This window comes from Zootoca vivipara, chromosome 13, assembly GCF_963506605.1.
Source record: "Zootoca vivipara chromosome 13, rZooViv1.1, whole genome shotgun sequence".
NCBI classification, from domain to species: Eukaryota; Metazoa; Chordata; class Lepidosauria; order Squamata; family Lacertidae; genus Zootoca; species Zootoca vivipara.
The window spans coordinates 12,274,573-12,290,347 of NC_083288.1; the positions used below are offsets into that span (position 1 = coordinate 12,274,573).

Genomic DNA, 15,775 nt, shown 5'->3' on the forward strand with positions numbered 1-15,775 from the left:
CTCCCTCCTTCCCCAGCAGCTGGACCCTCGCACCCAACCAGCCAGCCAGCCTGTTCGCGTGCAGGCAGGCAGGCTTAAGGTGAGTGAGGGGGGATCCGGCTGCTGCGGAAGCTGTGCTATGGTGGGCGGTGGAAGCGCGAGGCAGCCGGGCTCCGGGCGATGGCGGCGGAGGAAGCGTGAGGCAGCCAGGCTCTCGGTCTGACTTCCTTTTCGCGGCGCCCTGCTTCATCTTGCGAAGTTTTCTATGGCACGGCCATAGAAAACTTCGTCTTGCGAGTCTGCCAAAAAATCGCTAAACGTTTTCGTCTTGCGATTTTTTCGTGGTTCGTCTAGCGAGGTACCATTGTACCTCAATGACTGTACTTTGGAGTATTTGGTTGAAATTAATTTTCCTCTGTTTGGGATCTCATACTGGATTGAACTACAATAATCTTGAATTAGTGATGTATGGAAGTGAGAGCTGGACCATAAAGAAGGCTGATCGCCGAAGAATTGATGCTTTTGAATTATGGTGCTGGAGGAGACTCTTGAGAGTCCCATGGACTGCAAGAAGATCAAACCTATCCATTCTTCAGGAAATCAGCCCTGAGTGCTCACTGGAAGGACAGATCCTGAAGCTGAGGCTCCAATACTTTGGCCACCTCATGAGAAGAGAAGAATCCTTGGAAAAGACCCTGATGTTGGGAAAGATTGAGGGCACTAGGAGAAGGGGACGACAGAGGACGAGATGGTTGGACAGTGTTTTCGAAGCTACGAACATGAGTTTGACCAAACTGCGGGAGGCAGTGCAAGACAGGAGTGCCTGGCGTGCTATGGTCCATGGGGTCACGAAGAGTCGGACACGACTAAACAACAACAACAATCTTGAATTAGCCTTGAGGATCTTAAAAAGAAGAAATGAGCATCTGTTTAGAAGAAAAGTAATTGAAGGAAGTCGGTAGGCTTAGGTTGGAGAAGAAATTAGGGAATGGGATGTGTAAGGAAGAGAGAAATTATAGAAATGCTGGCAACGGTCAATAATGCCAGTGTCCTGGGGTAGCCCAGTTGGCAGAGCATTAGACTCTTGATCTCAGGATTGTGGGTTTGAGTCCCACGTTGGGCTAAAGAATCCTGCATTGAAGGGGGTTGGCATAGATGACCCTTGGGAGTCCCAGCTCTACAATTCTGTGATTCTATGAAAACCAGGGAGGGGAGGCAATGTTCCGTGTTCAGAATGAATCTCATAGCAGGTTGTGGATGACTCAAGAAGGGCTGAGCTTGACTGTCACCATCCATGGCTGTTGAAACGAGGGCCTTCTCTCCACGGAACAGATGGAAAGGGATCATGAGACATGCCTGTTCAAGCACCCAGCCTCCACTTCCAAGTGATACTCAGCCCTTCCTCTGGAAAGCCCTGGAAATGTTTCACAGCCACTTGACATCCCTATGGCCAGTGAAGCCTCACTTCCATAGGCCAGCTCGGCTGTAATTATTTACCTGGGTAACTTCTCGGGGCCGGCATCCATTCTCAGCTTTGTGGTTGGAATGCATATCTATTGCTGCTTCTGCCCAGTTCTGGAATCACATGGTAACCTGAGGAAAAGCAAACAGGAAGAAAGTCAAACACCACCATCCTGACCTCTGTGATTATTAGTCTGGAACGCCCACCACATAACAGTCATATGAGCAGAGTTGGAGACCAGAGGCCAACTAGGGCAGCCTTCCTCCAACCTGGTGCTCTCCAGATGCTACAACTCCCATCAGCATCTAGGGGACCAAGCAACCAGGGAGCTGGCCATGAGTGCGAAACATACCCCTCAAAAGTTGTGAGACAAGTCCCCCGAGCCCAGTTCCCTTCTCAAATTAGGCCAGGGAACCTGGGTCCCTCCTGCTTCTTCTACAGGCTCAGGGAGCTCAGCTCATGGCAGGCGCCTAAAATCATAGAACTGTAGAGCTGGAGGGGACCCTGGGGGTCATCTAGTCCAACCCCGGGCGACACAGGAATCTCAGCTAAAGCATCCATGACAGAGGGCCGCCTAGCCTTTGCTTAAAAACCTCCAATGGAGGAGAGTCCACCACCTTCTTTGGGCCTTATGTCTGATCTAGAACCACAGACCTGAAAGGAATCAAAAGGCCATTCAGTTGAAGCCCCTGAGGGGAAGCAGCATTGCCCACCCAGAACCTCTCCACTCCAAAGATCAGGCTACACAACCCAGAAGAGCCCATAACACCAGATATGGAGAGCAGGTGAGCTGCAGAAAGGTGCTAACTGAGCAATGCTGCTAGGCGGCTCAAGCAAGCAAGCCAAGCTGCATGCAACTCATCCCATCAGGACAGCGGCCCGTTGGACCACAGGGACCAAATTCCTTCTCAGAGCCGCACGATCATTCAGCAGGGTCCTAGAATGAGCAGCCACTATCCACTAAGCCTTCACAAGAGACAAAGATGGAAGAAAGAGATAACCCCGGCCAGAGAAGAATGGCAAACCAAGCTGATGGACCATGCCGACACGGCAAAATTACCGGTAACTAGGAAGCTCAGAAAAAAAGAAGACAAGAACTTTAAAAAAGAATGTGAAAAGTTTATAATTTACTTACAAGACCACTGTAAGCAGGTTAAAACATTAGCAGGTTTTAACCACAATTGTAAAGTAATGGAAAGTATGGATAATTTAGAAGGATAAAAATTTGGATAAGTATTGATATGCAGTTGTAAATCTAATCATTAAGACCCATGGAAGAGATTAGGGTGGGGGTGGGGAGTCAGGCGATTCAGAGTAATCTCGATATTTGGATTTTGAATTGTTTTTTGTTGTATGTTTATACGTCTTAAAATCCAATCTGTTTATAAAAAAAAAAAAAGACTTCACAAGAGAAACTTGAGCAGAATGGTGCACAACCCTCCACCCACAGAGGAACGTGGCAAAGTGCTCAGTATTATATTACCGGTAGTAGTCTCCCTTCCGCTTCCTAGCAAGTCCCTTTACCAGCCACGGCAGCCAGGATGCAAGCAGCTGCGCTTCATGGCTATTAATCTATCCCCAAACTGACACGGCAGATGCACAAACACCAACCTGCTCCGTGAGGAGTTAGCAGACAGCCTGGGCAGGAGCAAGCGAGTCCAAGCAGTGAGAGGACAGTCACGGACAAAAGCTGCCTAGCTGCCAGGGGAGACGGGGCAGGAGGGGAGAGTGTAAGCGCCTTGCCTCTACGCTAGGCTTGTCACAAGACCTGCTGAACTCTGAACGCTGCAATTTTAAAAGCTAAGCACAGCAACCACAAAGCCACAGCTCTCTTAACCTCTGATCTACATATTTATCGGACAGTCCAGGGAGACAAAAACAAGCCCCCAGCTCCTCTCGTCATTTGCACCAGCTTGAATTTCCTCCCGTGGAAAATTGAGAGAGGTGGAGGCGTCCCCAGGGTTAGACCTGCGGCCCCCAGAATCCCAGATCAACACCTCCGCCCCATCCACACCCTGCTTTGCCATGTTGGAGTCACATTCCCCCATGCCTAAATAACATTGCAAATTTCTTAGCTGGCCGAGAGACCTGGATTTTTCAGAGTTAGGGCCCAATAGCAGGACACATATTTTCATGAGGATGGAGCCCAGAATTTTGGGTAGGAGGGCTGTGAAAGTCCCTGCATGACACCTTGGAAATCCACTGCTAGTCAGACCAGGTGGTACTGGGGGAGACAGGCCATTGTGGAAAGAAAGCAACTGCTTCCAACTATTTTCACACAGATTCCGGGACCTGCAATGGTGTGGCAGCTCCACAGTCCAGCGCAGGAAATCATGGCACGAGTGTGTCTCTGAGCATGCACAGAATGCCTTCTCCCAGCTGATATACGCCGCCTCCACTCGTCTGGAGCAGGCCGGACGGTGCAACTTTCAAATTATGCCGTGTTCTGAAATGCTTTCGCTTTGAAGGCAACCTAAAGCGCAACAGTTCTGAACAGCTGAGGCTTAGAGAGCCTTCAAGGCGGAAGCATTTCAGATTGCAGTACAATCTCGTGTACAGGCCAAGATATAAAAGTTGCACTGCTCCACATGTCTCCGGAACACTTTCCTTTGATGCTTTCAGTGGCTTAGTTGGACAGCTATTTCCTTTTACAGCCCTTTCTAGCCACGAGAACCCAGCGCCGCACAGACAGCGCAAGTCCGATAAAAAGCAACTAAAAACATCCCAGTACAAACACACAAAAACCCTGTTCTCAATTCCATGGTTCAGCCTTGGAACATGATGAGAAGTGTGTGCTTTCTCCTCACTAAATAACTATCAGGCGCCAGGCAGTTTTTAGAAACTCAGATATATAAGCTGGGCCCCAAATGGCTCCTTAAACCAGGGTTACCGTTGCCAAAGCGGAATGTCTAGTCGCCATTTTGAGGCCAGACAGCACAAAAGTCATATTTTCCCAATACGACTTTTTGGTTCCTAAAATTTGTTCTGATTGTGCAGATAAAATATAACGGATGGAATTCTGCAGGATGTGTTGCTAGTGTGCGAAAACAGTCAAGGTTCAAGGTATGCACCTCCAGATGGTAGAGGCGTCATGCGCCATTCTGAAGCCTGGGCATCTTCACTTGGTTGCAAGGGGCCGGTAGGCAGGTGCAAAATGCGGCTGGCGAATTTTGAACACTGGCTCTGTGTGAATTTGGCTTTCAGAATGGGGTCTGGAGCCCACATTCTGACTCCCAAGTCTGGATCCGTGTGGGGCACTCTTACAAAGGAGGTTTACACATGCAGGCATATACATACAAGGGGATTGTTGACAGGATCCTACCACGGCCACCGCTTGCCGTCGGCACGCAGAGCCTTTCCTGCTGTTCCTGACAAACGGTTAATGACCGTTGCCTCGCTACTTCCCATAACAGAAAAGCTGGGCGATTGCTGACTAGAAATGTTTCTCCTCCTGCAAAACACCGGGCTGAACGCCAGAGTGTGTGACGGCTCGGAGGCACCGTTCCCAAAAGTCTCTTCACAAACAAACCCTGGAAGAAAAGACGGGGCTTGTGTGGGGAAGGGAGAGGCGGTGTGGAATCCTGCCGAAGGAAGGCATTTCACAGCTGGGAAACATAAAGATTTAGTTCTCTCAGCTGTTCTTAGTAAATACGCATCGAAACGCAGCACACTGAGAGCACAGGGGCTGCCCTGGCCTGGTTCAAATCTTGCTCGTGTACATTAGAGCAGCTGGAATAAAATCAAGGGCACACAATTGCTTGAACGCCCTGGTCTCAAGAACAGAATCCTCAATGCACAAGTCCACTTTTTTCAAGCAGCTTAAAAAAACGAACAAACTCTAAAACAACAGGTAGATTATATATACAGCATACTCCAAAAAAAGCACATATAAAGTGTGCTATGTAGGCACAATTATGACACGGAGGCATAGTTGTGCAAGGATATATTTTGGCATTCCACCCACTCACCGCGATATTATCCATGAGGGAGCCACATCTATGTTAAAGCAGGCTGCTAAATCCAGAAGCCACTAGTATTCTCCAGAAATCTGAAAACTGCACATCCCAGAGTCGGTCAGATCGCTCCTTTCTTTTAAGACAAAAGGCGGCTGTGAGCAGTTGACAGACTCCCAAGTCATCGTCATGAGACGCAAGGTTATAAGCAACAATAGGCAAGTCACATTGTGACTAAGTCGGAACCTGGAAACTTAAAAGCTATTCATCTCTGGGACGTAAACACTTTGTTCCGTGCAACGTGAATGATGAGACTTTTCCTCCCCACCTGACCGGTGCTGTGTTCCCACATTTGGGGTCTTTATCTGGGATGCTGACAAATGAAATGTCTGTAAGCTTGGAATGTCTATGGGTGAGGATTTCCGAAGAAGTTGAGAAAGCTTTACAAAGTCACTTGCTGGGCGAGCACTATGTGGTTCTCACCCTTTCAGATCCTGCCCAACCTATGCAAAGAGAAAGAGGCAGGCAGGCAGGGAGGGAGGGAGGGAGTCCCACCCTCTAGCTCTCTGAAAATCTGAAGACCTTGTTCAAAATAAATAAAAAGAAATATTTTTTAAAGTCTAAAGATATCATGTCTCAACAGGTGGGAATGCCTTGCAGACAGCAGCAGTGCCTGGAGACAACCAGCCAGGTCAAGTTTCCTTAGCAGTGGCCAGAGGAGGAATGACCACTGGGAGGAGCGCAGAAAGAAGAAATGCCATGGTGCATTTGCAGCAGCAAAACTGGATGGCTTCACCTGCCCCAGCTGCAACAAAACATGTCTCTCCTTTATTGGTGTCTACAGCCATATCAGGCGCTATAACGTTCCAATGGTTTGACTTCACTCTCCCCCAAGGGAGGGAAGACACTCTTCCATTGTCTCCCGAGACAGACGGATGCCAACAAACATGTGGATTCCAGAGGGTTTATAACAGGATTCAAAGGAAGCAAGTTTTGAGTGTATGAGAACCCAAATTCAATCCCCAGTATTTGCAACAGACCTCTGAATGAGATCATGGAACGCTGCTGCCAGTCGTCTACTACTACTACTACTGCTACTACTACTACTAATAATAATGATAATATAGCATAAGTAGGTGGCAGAGGGCATGAAGAATAGGACACCCAACTTAAAAGGCTGAGCCTTTGGCCCAGAAAATTAAAGACATTTCACTAAAACTTCCTGATGACAAAACTCGAACAGGTTAAACAAAGGAATCTCCTCCCTCAAGTTTTTTAAACACAGTGGTACCTTGGTTCTTGAACTTCATCCGTTCCAGGAGTCCGTTTGACTCCCGAAACGGTTCGAAAACCAAGGCTCGGCTTCCAATTGGCTGTGGGAGCTTCCTGCACTCAAGTGGAAGCTGCATCGGATGTTCGGCTTCCGGAAAACGTTCGCAAACCGGAACACTCACTTCCGGGTTTGCGGCGTTCGGGAGCCGTTCGGGAACCAAGGTACCACTGTAAAAGGTTCAGCAAATACATGTCAGAGATACTTCTCAGATTCGCAGTAAGGCTAACTAAATCAACAAATCACTATTCCTCATATTAAGTGCCCCCCTCCAAGGCCAAAGCCCAGGCACCGCCATGGCCTTTAGGAAGGATTTCTGCCACGCCTGCTCCCTTCAGTCCTCCACAGCACCCTCACCCCATCAAAATTTGACCGCTGACATTAAAAAGATATTGTACAGGCGTACCTGCTACCTCTGAGGTTGTTCTTTGTTGCCACCGCCCATGGCAGGAGCAGCAATCCACAGCAGGTGAGGAAGGACCGTCCACCCGTTTCTTACTAGCCAGCGTGACAAATACTTCAGTGGCTTGTGAATGAGGAACATCTCATTCCCCATCACCTGCTCGGGGAGGCCATTATGAAATGAGTGAGATTCCATCTGCGTGAGCCGTTGGGCCCTAAAGGGAATATTTCAAAATTCAACGTGCAGCCAGCTCATCCACGTCGGCAACACAATTTCTGCACCGTAAACGTGCCTGCTGTTGCAAGCCTGCAGGAACTGCACTCATTTTGGAAGAAACTCTCTGCTTTCTTCACTGCTGCGGAAAACAATGGTCAACACATTTTGGGAAGCAGGGAGCTGTGCCCTTCCTCCTCCAAGCCAGCTTTTGCACCACTGGCATGACATACCCTCCACAAGCATTCAGGCCCTTTGCTTGCGGCAATGCTCACCCTGTTGGCATTCCCCATGACAGAAAGCACAGGGGGCGAGCTATTCCCCGGCCACCTCTAAGCTTTCATGAGCCCAAGCTGGGCAGGCTGCCTTAACTATGGGGCATGGCAGCGGAGAGGGAAGGGGAAATCATTTTCAGCATTTCCCCATGATCCTCGATTGCCATGCCCCCTTTGGCACGAGAAATGATCCAAAACGATATATAACGAAATGGAAAAAAAAAAAGTTTACAATAGCTTTTGTTTAAAAACCAGAAGCGTTTTTTATTAGGAATTGCAGGTACCGACAGCCCAAAGGAGCAGAAAAGACTCCTTATGTACAGAACAAATGCCACTTGGGTGCTACTAACCCAGAGATGGAAAGACAAGGTCTCGACCAGAGAGGAAGGGCAAACCAAGCTGATGGACTATGACGAAATGGCAAAACTGACTGGAAAATTCAGGAACCAGGAGACAAAAACTTTACTAAAGAATGGGGAAAATTTTTAACTTATCTAGGAGACCACTGTAAGCAGATGGAAACATTGGGAGGATTTTGATTTCGCTTGTAGCGTAACAACTACCATGGACAATACGGATTGACATAAAAGTTAGGGTTTGGAAGAAGATGGGGTTTTAAATGTTTAAAATGGGACTCCGTGGAGGGGGTGGGGGTGGGGAGTCGTGAGATTCGGAGTAATCTCTGTATATGGATACAGTGGTACCTCTGGTTAATAACTTAATTCGTTCCGGAGGTCCATTCTTAACCTGAAACTGTTCTTTAGCAGTTGTTCTTTAGCTAATGGGGCCTCCTGCTGCCGCCGCACAATTTCTGTTCTCATCCTGAAGCAAAGTTCTTAACCTGAGGTACTATTTCTGGGTTAGTGGAGTTTGTAAACCTGAAGCATTTGTAACCTGAAGCGTTTGTAACCTGAGGTACCAGGTTTGGATTTTTATAACTTTGTATTGGTTTAAAAAAAAGATTGCACAGAGAGAGAGAGAAATGATCCAAAACATTTTAGTAGCATGGAACATGTACTGAGAACGGGAGCAAAAGGAGGGATGGGGAGTTATGGGGAGGCCCTGATTTGACCCTTGTGGTCCCTTCCAACTCTACAAAATAGCGGGGGAGAGAAGGCAGGCAAAATGCGAGGGAGATAGTGAAAGATACAGGAAATGGAATGCATATTTCCAAAAAAATAGCAAGGAGAGACAAGAGGGCCTTCTTAAACGAGCAATGCAAAGAAATAGAGGAAAACAACAGAATGGGAAAAACCAGAGATCTGTTCAAGAAAATAGGAGATATGAAAGGAACATTTTGTACAAAGATTACCATAATAAAGGTCAAAAGTGGAAAGGACCTAACAGAAGCAGAAGACATCAAGAAGAGGTGGCAAGAATACACAGAGGAATTTTACCAGAAAGATATGGAGGTCTTGTACACCCCAGGTAGTGTGGTTGCTGACCTTGAGCCAGACATCCTGGAGAGTGAAGTCAAATGGGCCTTAGAAAGCACTGCTAATAACAAGGCCAGTGGAAGTGATGATATTCCAGCTGAACTATCTCGCTCTATAGGCCAAGGGAGCCGGCGTTTGTCCGCAGACAGCTTCCGGGTCATGTGGCCAGCATGACAAAGCTGCTTCTGGCAAACCAGAGCAGTGCACGGAAATGCCGTTTACCTTCCCGTCAGAGCGGTACCTATTTATCTACTTGCACTTTGACATGCTTTCGAACTGCTAGGTTGGCAGGAGCAGGGACTGAGCAACGGGAGCTCAACCGCCGACCTTCTGATCAGCAAGCCCTAGACTCTGTGGTTTAACCCACAGTGCCACCTGGGTCTTGTGGAATCAGGGAGAGGGTCAATTGCCCTTCTGTGGTCCCAGTCTGGATTGGGCTGCCTGAAGCTGTTTGTTTTTTTTTTTTGAATTATTATTAAGAAACATCAAAATAAGTTTGACATTTCATGTAATGTCCAGTTTGGTCATGAGGAGAACAGAGAAACATCCCTTTTCAGGGGGTGGGAACCCACTTGCAATTAGGTAATTAAACAGCTCTGCTCATCTGACCTGTCAAAAGTAAATGATCCCTCCTCCTTCACTCTTTACAGGTTACAAAGGTTTAGGTCAATGATGGTCAAACCTGGCCCTCCAGCTGTTTGGGGACTACAATTCCCATCCTCCTTGACCACTGGGTCCTGTTAGCTAGGGATGATGGGAGTTGTAGTCCCAAAACAGCTGGAGGGCCAAGTTTGGCCATCACTGGTTTAGGTGATAAATGCCCAAATTATCAGGTAAACCCTCCAACAAGAGCAACAAGCAGTATTTTTGCACAGTGAGGAAATCAATTATCTTGGCCATGACAACTTTTGTCCTCTTGGCGGCAAATTTCCCAACCTCTGAGATTGTAAAAGCCTCGGTCCGGTATACCTGAAGGAGCGTCTCCACCCCCATCGTTCTGCCCGGACACTGAGGTCCAGCTCCGAGGGCCTTCTGGCGGTTCCCTCATTACGAGAAGCCAAGTTACAGGGAACCAGGCAGAGGGCCTTCTCGGTAGTGGCACCCACCCTGTGGAATGCCCTCCCACTAGAGGTCAAAGAGAACAATTACCAGACCTTTAGAAGGCATCTCAAGGCAGCCCTGTTTAGGGAAGCTTTTAATGTTTGATGGATTTCTGTATTTTAGAATTTCTGTTTTTTTGGAAGCCACCCAGAGTGGCTGGGGGAACCCGGCCAGATGGGCGGGGTATAAATAATAAATAATAATAATAATAATAATACAGTCATACCTCGGTTTAAGTATGCTTTGGTGTGAGAACTTTCAGTTTAAGTACTCTGCGGACCCATCTGGAACGGATTAATCCACTTTCCATTACTTTCAATGGGAAAGTTCACTTCAGGTTAAGTACGGACTTCCTGAACCAATTACACTCATACCTCGGGTTAAGTACGCTTCAGGTTGAGTACTCCGCGGACCCGTCTGGAATGGATTAATCCACTTTCCATTACTTTCAATGGGAAAGTTCGCTTCAGGTTAAGTACGCTTCAGGTTAAGTACAGACTTCGGAACCAATTGTGTACTTAAACCGAGGTACCACTCTGAGTTCCCAGCTCAGATTGTGGTTTCTTTGCATAACTGAGTGGGAGGGTTCACATGAGTGAAAGAAAGGCATTCAGCCCTGACACAAATTATGATCAAAGGTCATCATTATCTGTGCTTAAATGCCCATGAACAAGCAAACAAAAACCAGACACAAAATATACTCAGATTCCAAAACTTAAAACAGCACACAAGACAGTGGTAAGCAAAGGCCAAAATAAATTTATCTGTAAAGGGTTCTTGAGCAGAGACTTCTACACAAGCATTCACCTATGTGGGAAAAACACAGCCCTGTCATTTACCTGGCCCCATTCTGGATTCCAAATCTTGATCATACTAAAGAATAACACCTTTATCTGCAAAATGCCTGTCATGACAGGCAGGGTGAGAATGGGTGCTGTGCTTTGTCTGTGTGTTCGGCATAATGTATGGCAATAGCAGAATCCGTGGCCTTCTGGACATTGTGGGAGTCCAGTTCCCATTCAGCATGACAATTGGTCTAGGATGGTGGAAGATAGTCTAACAACACCTGAAGCATCCTAGGTTTGGTAGCTCTACCCTGTGGGATCCTTTGGGGGGGGGGCGAGATCATCGGGTACCGGATGTGGAAAGCAGTTATTTCCCCTTCTTTATGCGGCTTGGGACCCTCGTACCTACGGGACCGCCTCTCCTGGTATGCCCCGCGGAGGACCTTAAGGTCCACAAACAACAATATTCTGGAGATCCCGAGCCATAAGGTGGCTAGATTGGCCTCAACTAGGGGCAGGGCCTTTTCAGTATTGGCACCAACTTGGTGGAACGCTCTTTCACAGGAGACCAGGGCCCTGCGGGATTTGTCATCTTTCCGCAGGGCCTGCAAGACAGAGCTGTTCCGCCTGGCCTTTGGGTTGGACTTAGTCTGACCCCTGTGTTTTCCTCCCTCATGGCTTGGATTTATGGACTACTTAAAATCAGGCTGCATTTTAAACTTAAATTTTAAATTTTAATACTGTATTTTAATCTGTATTTTAATCAATTGCTTTTTATGTTTTATTGTAATTTTATTGGTGTGAGCCGCCCTGAGCCCGGTTTTGACTGGGGAGGGCGGGGTATAAAAAAATTATTATTATTATTATTATTATTATTATTATTATTATTATTATTTCCAGCAGTGTTACTTTTCTGCCTTGGTGGCAGTGATACGCTTAAAAAAGCGCATGTGATCTTTGCACCAAATGTTTTACAACTATAGGCTTCAAGCAGAGTATGTTAAAGAGCTTTAAGTGCTCATAAAACCTTGCATGATGGTTTTATTGCATTGTCATGTGAAATAAAAAGCACACACTTTATATAAACTTTATAAACACACTTTATAAACTCAAATGCACACTGCACAGCTATAATGTTTGCAGAGCATTCCGATGGGGAAATGTATACGACTGCTGTCTTAGTCAATAAACTGACCAAACCATTTACAGTGTGTTGCACAACTAATATGATGCTTCCAATGATTCAGACGGAATATTTTGAATACTATTTTAAATACAAGTACTTATGCAAATTGTCAAACAAGAGGAAAGAAGAGCAAGCAAGGCTGTCTGCAGGTGTCTGGTGATGTGAAAAGGAATGGCTGTAATCCTTCACAAATGAGTAAATCCCATTTAGATCACTGTCCTTAGTTAACCTAAATATAGGTGAGCTTGCAACTCACAGGCAATAACTTTATTAAAAACTTCTTTATAGCTGCTATTTATTTTGTGTTTTTAGTTTACTGGATTCTGCTGTTTGATATTCTCCTGTATTTATCAGTGTCTGCTGACCGTATTGGGGCTGTTTTTGTTACCTGTAAATTGTTATTAATCTGTTTTTGTGAGCTGGCTTGTGAGGAAAGCTGCCCTAAAAGACAGAGTATAGATTTACTGTACTATGAATGCATTATAGAAACAGATAGCTCTGTGTGCAGAAACACAAAGACATTCTTACCCCTCAATTCAGCAGAAATGAGGAAATGCCTCTGTTGGATGAACAGTGTTGTAACATGTACTTTTTCCTGTATAACTATTTTTCATATGCTAATTTATGCAGATATAATCTTAAATATAGACCTTAAATATATACAGCTATGTGACCGACCCGATTTCTTATTCAGATTGTTAGCCCTAACATAACACACCTGCACAAACGCATACAGACAGCTGGGTGTTGGTGATGCAAGCACAAATTACATTTTAAGCACACTCAAAAAGTACAGTACAGTCTGTGGACAAGCACCGCCACCCTCTTGTGGGATCCCTTTCAGTGGTGGCCCAACCACAGTTTCACATGCTCGGGGGCAGGCATTACCTTACAGCAAGTGTCCCCCATGAGCAGGGTTTTACCAGTGTTGAAGCAATGATTCTTCAACATCAACTTCGTTGGAACTGGTCATGTTGTGCGGATGCCTGATTACCGCCTTTCAAAGCAACTACTCTATTCCGAACTTTAAAAAATGGAAAGTGCAATGCTGGTGGTTAACAAAAGAGGTTTAAAGAGTCTCTCAAGGCAAATCTAAAAAATGTAGTATATACACCAACAATTGGGAAAACACTGGCCTGCGAGCGCTCCAATTGGAGAACAGCATTTACCAAAGGTGTCATGGACTTTGAAGACGCTTGAACTCAGAACGAAAGGGAGAAACGAGCTAAGAGGAAGGCACGCTTGGCAAACCCTCGCCGTGATCAACTCCTGCCTGGAAACCTATGTCCCCACTGTAGAAGGACGTGGATCCAGAATTGGCATCCACAGGTACTTATGGACTCACTGTTAAAACCGCAAAGGAGTGAACTCTGGGGCACCACTGTGGTGGAAGCTGGTGCCCTCCCATACGTGACTGATCAGAATTATGTGCCATTGAATTCAATGGGTCTTACTTCAAGGCTAGGTTACTGCAAGGTGTTATACGCGGGGCTGCCTCTGAAGACGGCTCGGAAACTTCAGCCGGTGTGGAATTTGGCAGCCAGGTTGCTCACCGGGGCAAGACAGTTTGAGCATATTACACAGATTACGGCCCGACTGTACTGGCTGCCAGTTAGTTTCAATGCAAAGTGCTGGTTTTGACCAATAAAGTCTTAAGCGGCTCAGGACTACAATACCCCAAGGAATGCCTCTTTCCATATGAACCCTGAGATCACCTTCTGAGGCCCTTGTTTGTGTGTCTACTCCTGAAGAGGTCTGGAGGGTGGCAACAGTTGTGGGATACTCCCCCCAGGGAGGATCGCCCAGCACTTTGCTACATATCTTTAGGTGCCAGGCAAAAATGTTCCTCTTCTCTCAGGCCTTGGACTGATTAAACAACCCATGGCCTTTTAAATGTGTCTAGTGTGTGTGTTACTGCTTTTCTCTTATGCATTTCTGCTTTTTTATACTGCAAACCATGCTGCGATCTTCAGATGAAAGGTAGAATATAAATTTAATAATTAATAACAACCACAACAACGTGTGTATAGGACTGTGGTCTAAAGTTGCTCCTTGCTGCTGGTGAACTTAGCAATAAATAAATTATCTGTTCTTCTGCATTCTTAGCTGCGCTTGAGTTAAGGCGGTGCAGGCGGATTCCCTCCCGAGGGTGCCGAGCAGAGTGTGTGCAAAATAATAACAACAACAACAACTATATTTGTACAAGTAACTCCTAAGAAGATCCATAAAAAGCAACTGTAGCAAAAGGAATTGTTTTGAAAATAAGAACTATTTTGGAAAGAAAATAAGAATGGTTTCCTCCTGGCTCAGGGCGCCCTGTGAGTGAAGTCCGCTCCTGTGCTTAGCACCCCTGCCCTGGGTTCTGCTCATGGTCACGAGAGAGGGTGATAGCGTGACGGCTTTTGGTCACACTAAAGGGTGACAGGAAAAGCAACTGTAGCAAAATGAATTGTTTTGAAAATAAGAACTGAAGTCCACCCCTGCGCTTAGCACCCCTGCGCTTAGCACCCCTGCGCTGGGTTCTGCTCTTGGTCATGAGAAAGGGTGACAGCGTGGCTGCTGTTGGTCACACTAAAGGGTGACAGGGGAAGAGAGAGACCTATATCTCAAGAGACCCATCCCTTCACCTGACACCGAGCTTTTCTTCCTCGTCCCCCCTGTCCACGCACCTTAACCCTTCATTTTCTACAACCCTAAGTGTCACCAACCCCCCCCCCCAATTTTCTTCCCCCTGAATATGCTCTCCCAACGACTCCTTTCTCTGCACGGCCTCCTTGCACCCCCACCAGAAGCGGCGCTTGAAGAGAATGGCGGACAAGAGGCGGGAGTGGGGGAGAGAGAGAAAGAGAAAGAGAGAAAATCTCACCTGCTCAGCGGCGCGACTCAGAAGGCGAAGCTGGACTGAGGAAACCCGGAAGTCAGCGCGGAACAAGCAAGAGGCTCCCGGGCAGGAGCTCGCGCCCTGACGTCACACCGCCGCCCGAGGAGCCGCAGAGATAAGTAGGAGGGGAAAGGGTAGAGAGGCCCATGAGGTCACAAATTGCCAGCTGCAAAGCCTTCTCTGTCCCCGCCCCGTCCAGCCTCTCCCTTACCGGGAGTGGCTGCGATGAAGCAGCAGCGTATTACGTCGGGGAAATTATTCATTCATTTATAACCCAAAAAATAATAGGGGCGGAGCGGGGGACGATTAAGCACCAGCGTATTCCCCATTCAGGCTACATGGGGAATTCCCCCCCCCCATCCTAAAAAATAATAGCGGGATGGAAAAGGTAATTAAGCAGCAGCGTATTCCCCATTCAGGATACGTGGGGGGAAATCTTATTTATTTATAATCTAAAAAATCATAGGGGGGAATTGTGGTTAAGCGACAACGTATTCCCCATTCAGGCTATGCGGGGGAAATCTCTCATTCATTCATATCCCCAGTGTGATTATTTCAATTGCTTGCACACACCCCACTTTGGGGGCAGCTGCGTCTGCAGCTGGGCTACATTGCAGTGAAGGGCCACAAGGGTTAAGCTCAGCGGCAGAGCATCTGCTCTGCATGCAGAAAGCCCTGTGTTCAGTCCCCGCAGGGCCAGCCCGCTCAAGAAATGCATTGCCCACTGTTGCTGCTGCGGTGGCAGCTGTGTCGCACACCTTGGAGGCGGGA

General features: G+C 47.0%; 1 protein-coding gene across 4 annotated transcripts in view; it reads right to left on the reverse strand.

Moving 5' to 3' along the window:
- The window catches only part of PLEKHM1 (pleckstrin homology and RUN domain containing M1), a 37,080-nt gene extending 21,994 nt beyond the window's left edge, over positions 1 to 15,086 (reverse strand). The window contains exons 1-2 of one of the 4 annotated variants that reach the window (XM_035135890.2): positions 14,990 to 15,086; positions 1,477 to 1,572 (exon numbers count right to left, since the gene is read on the reverse strand). In XM_035135890.2, the coding sequence (XP_034991781.2) occupies positions 1,477 to 1,530 (54 nt within the window). In that variant the 5' untranslated portion in view covers positions 1,531 to 1,572; positions 14,990 to 15,086. The other 3 variants (XM_035135892.2, XM_035135891.2, XM_035135894.2) reach the window with 3 other exon arrangements.
- Positions 15,087 to 15,775: the final 689 nt, after the last annotated feature.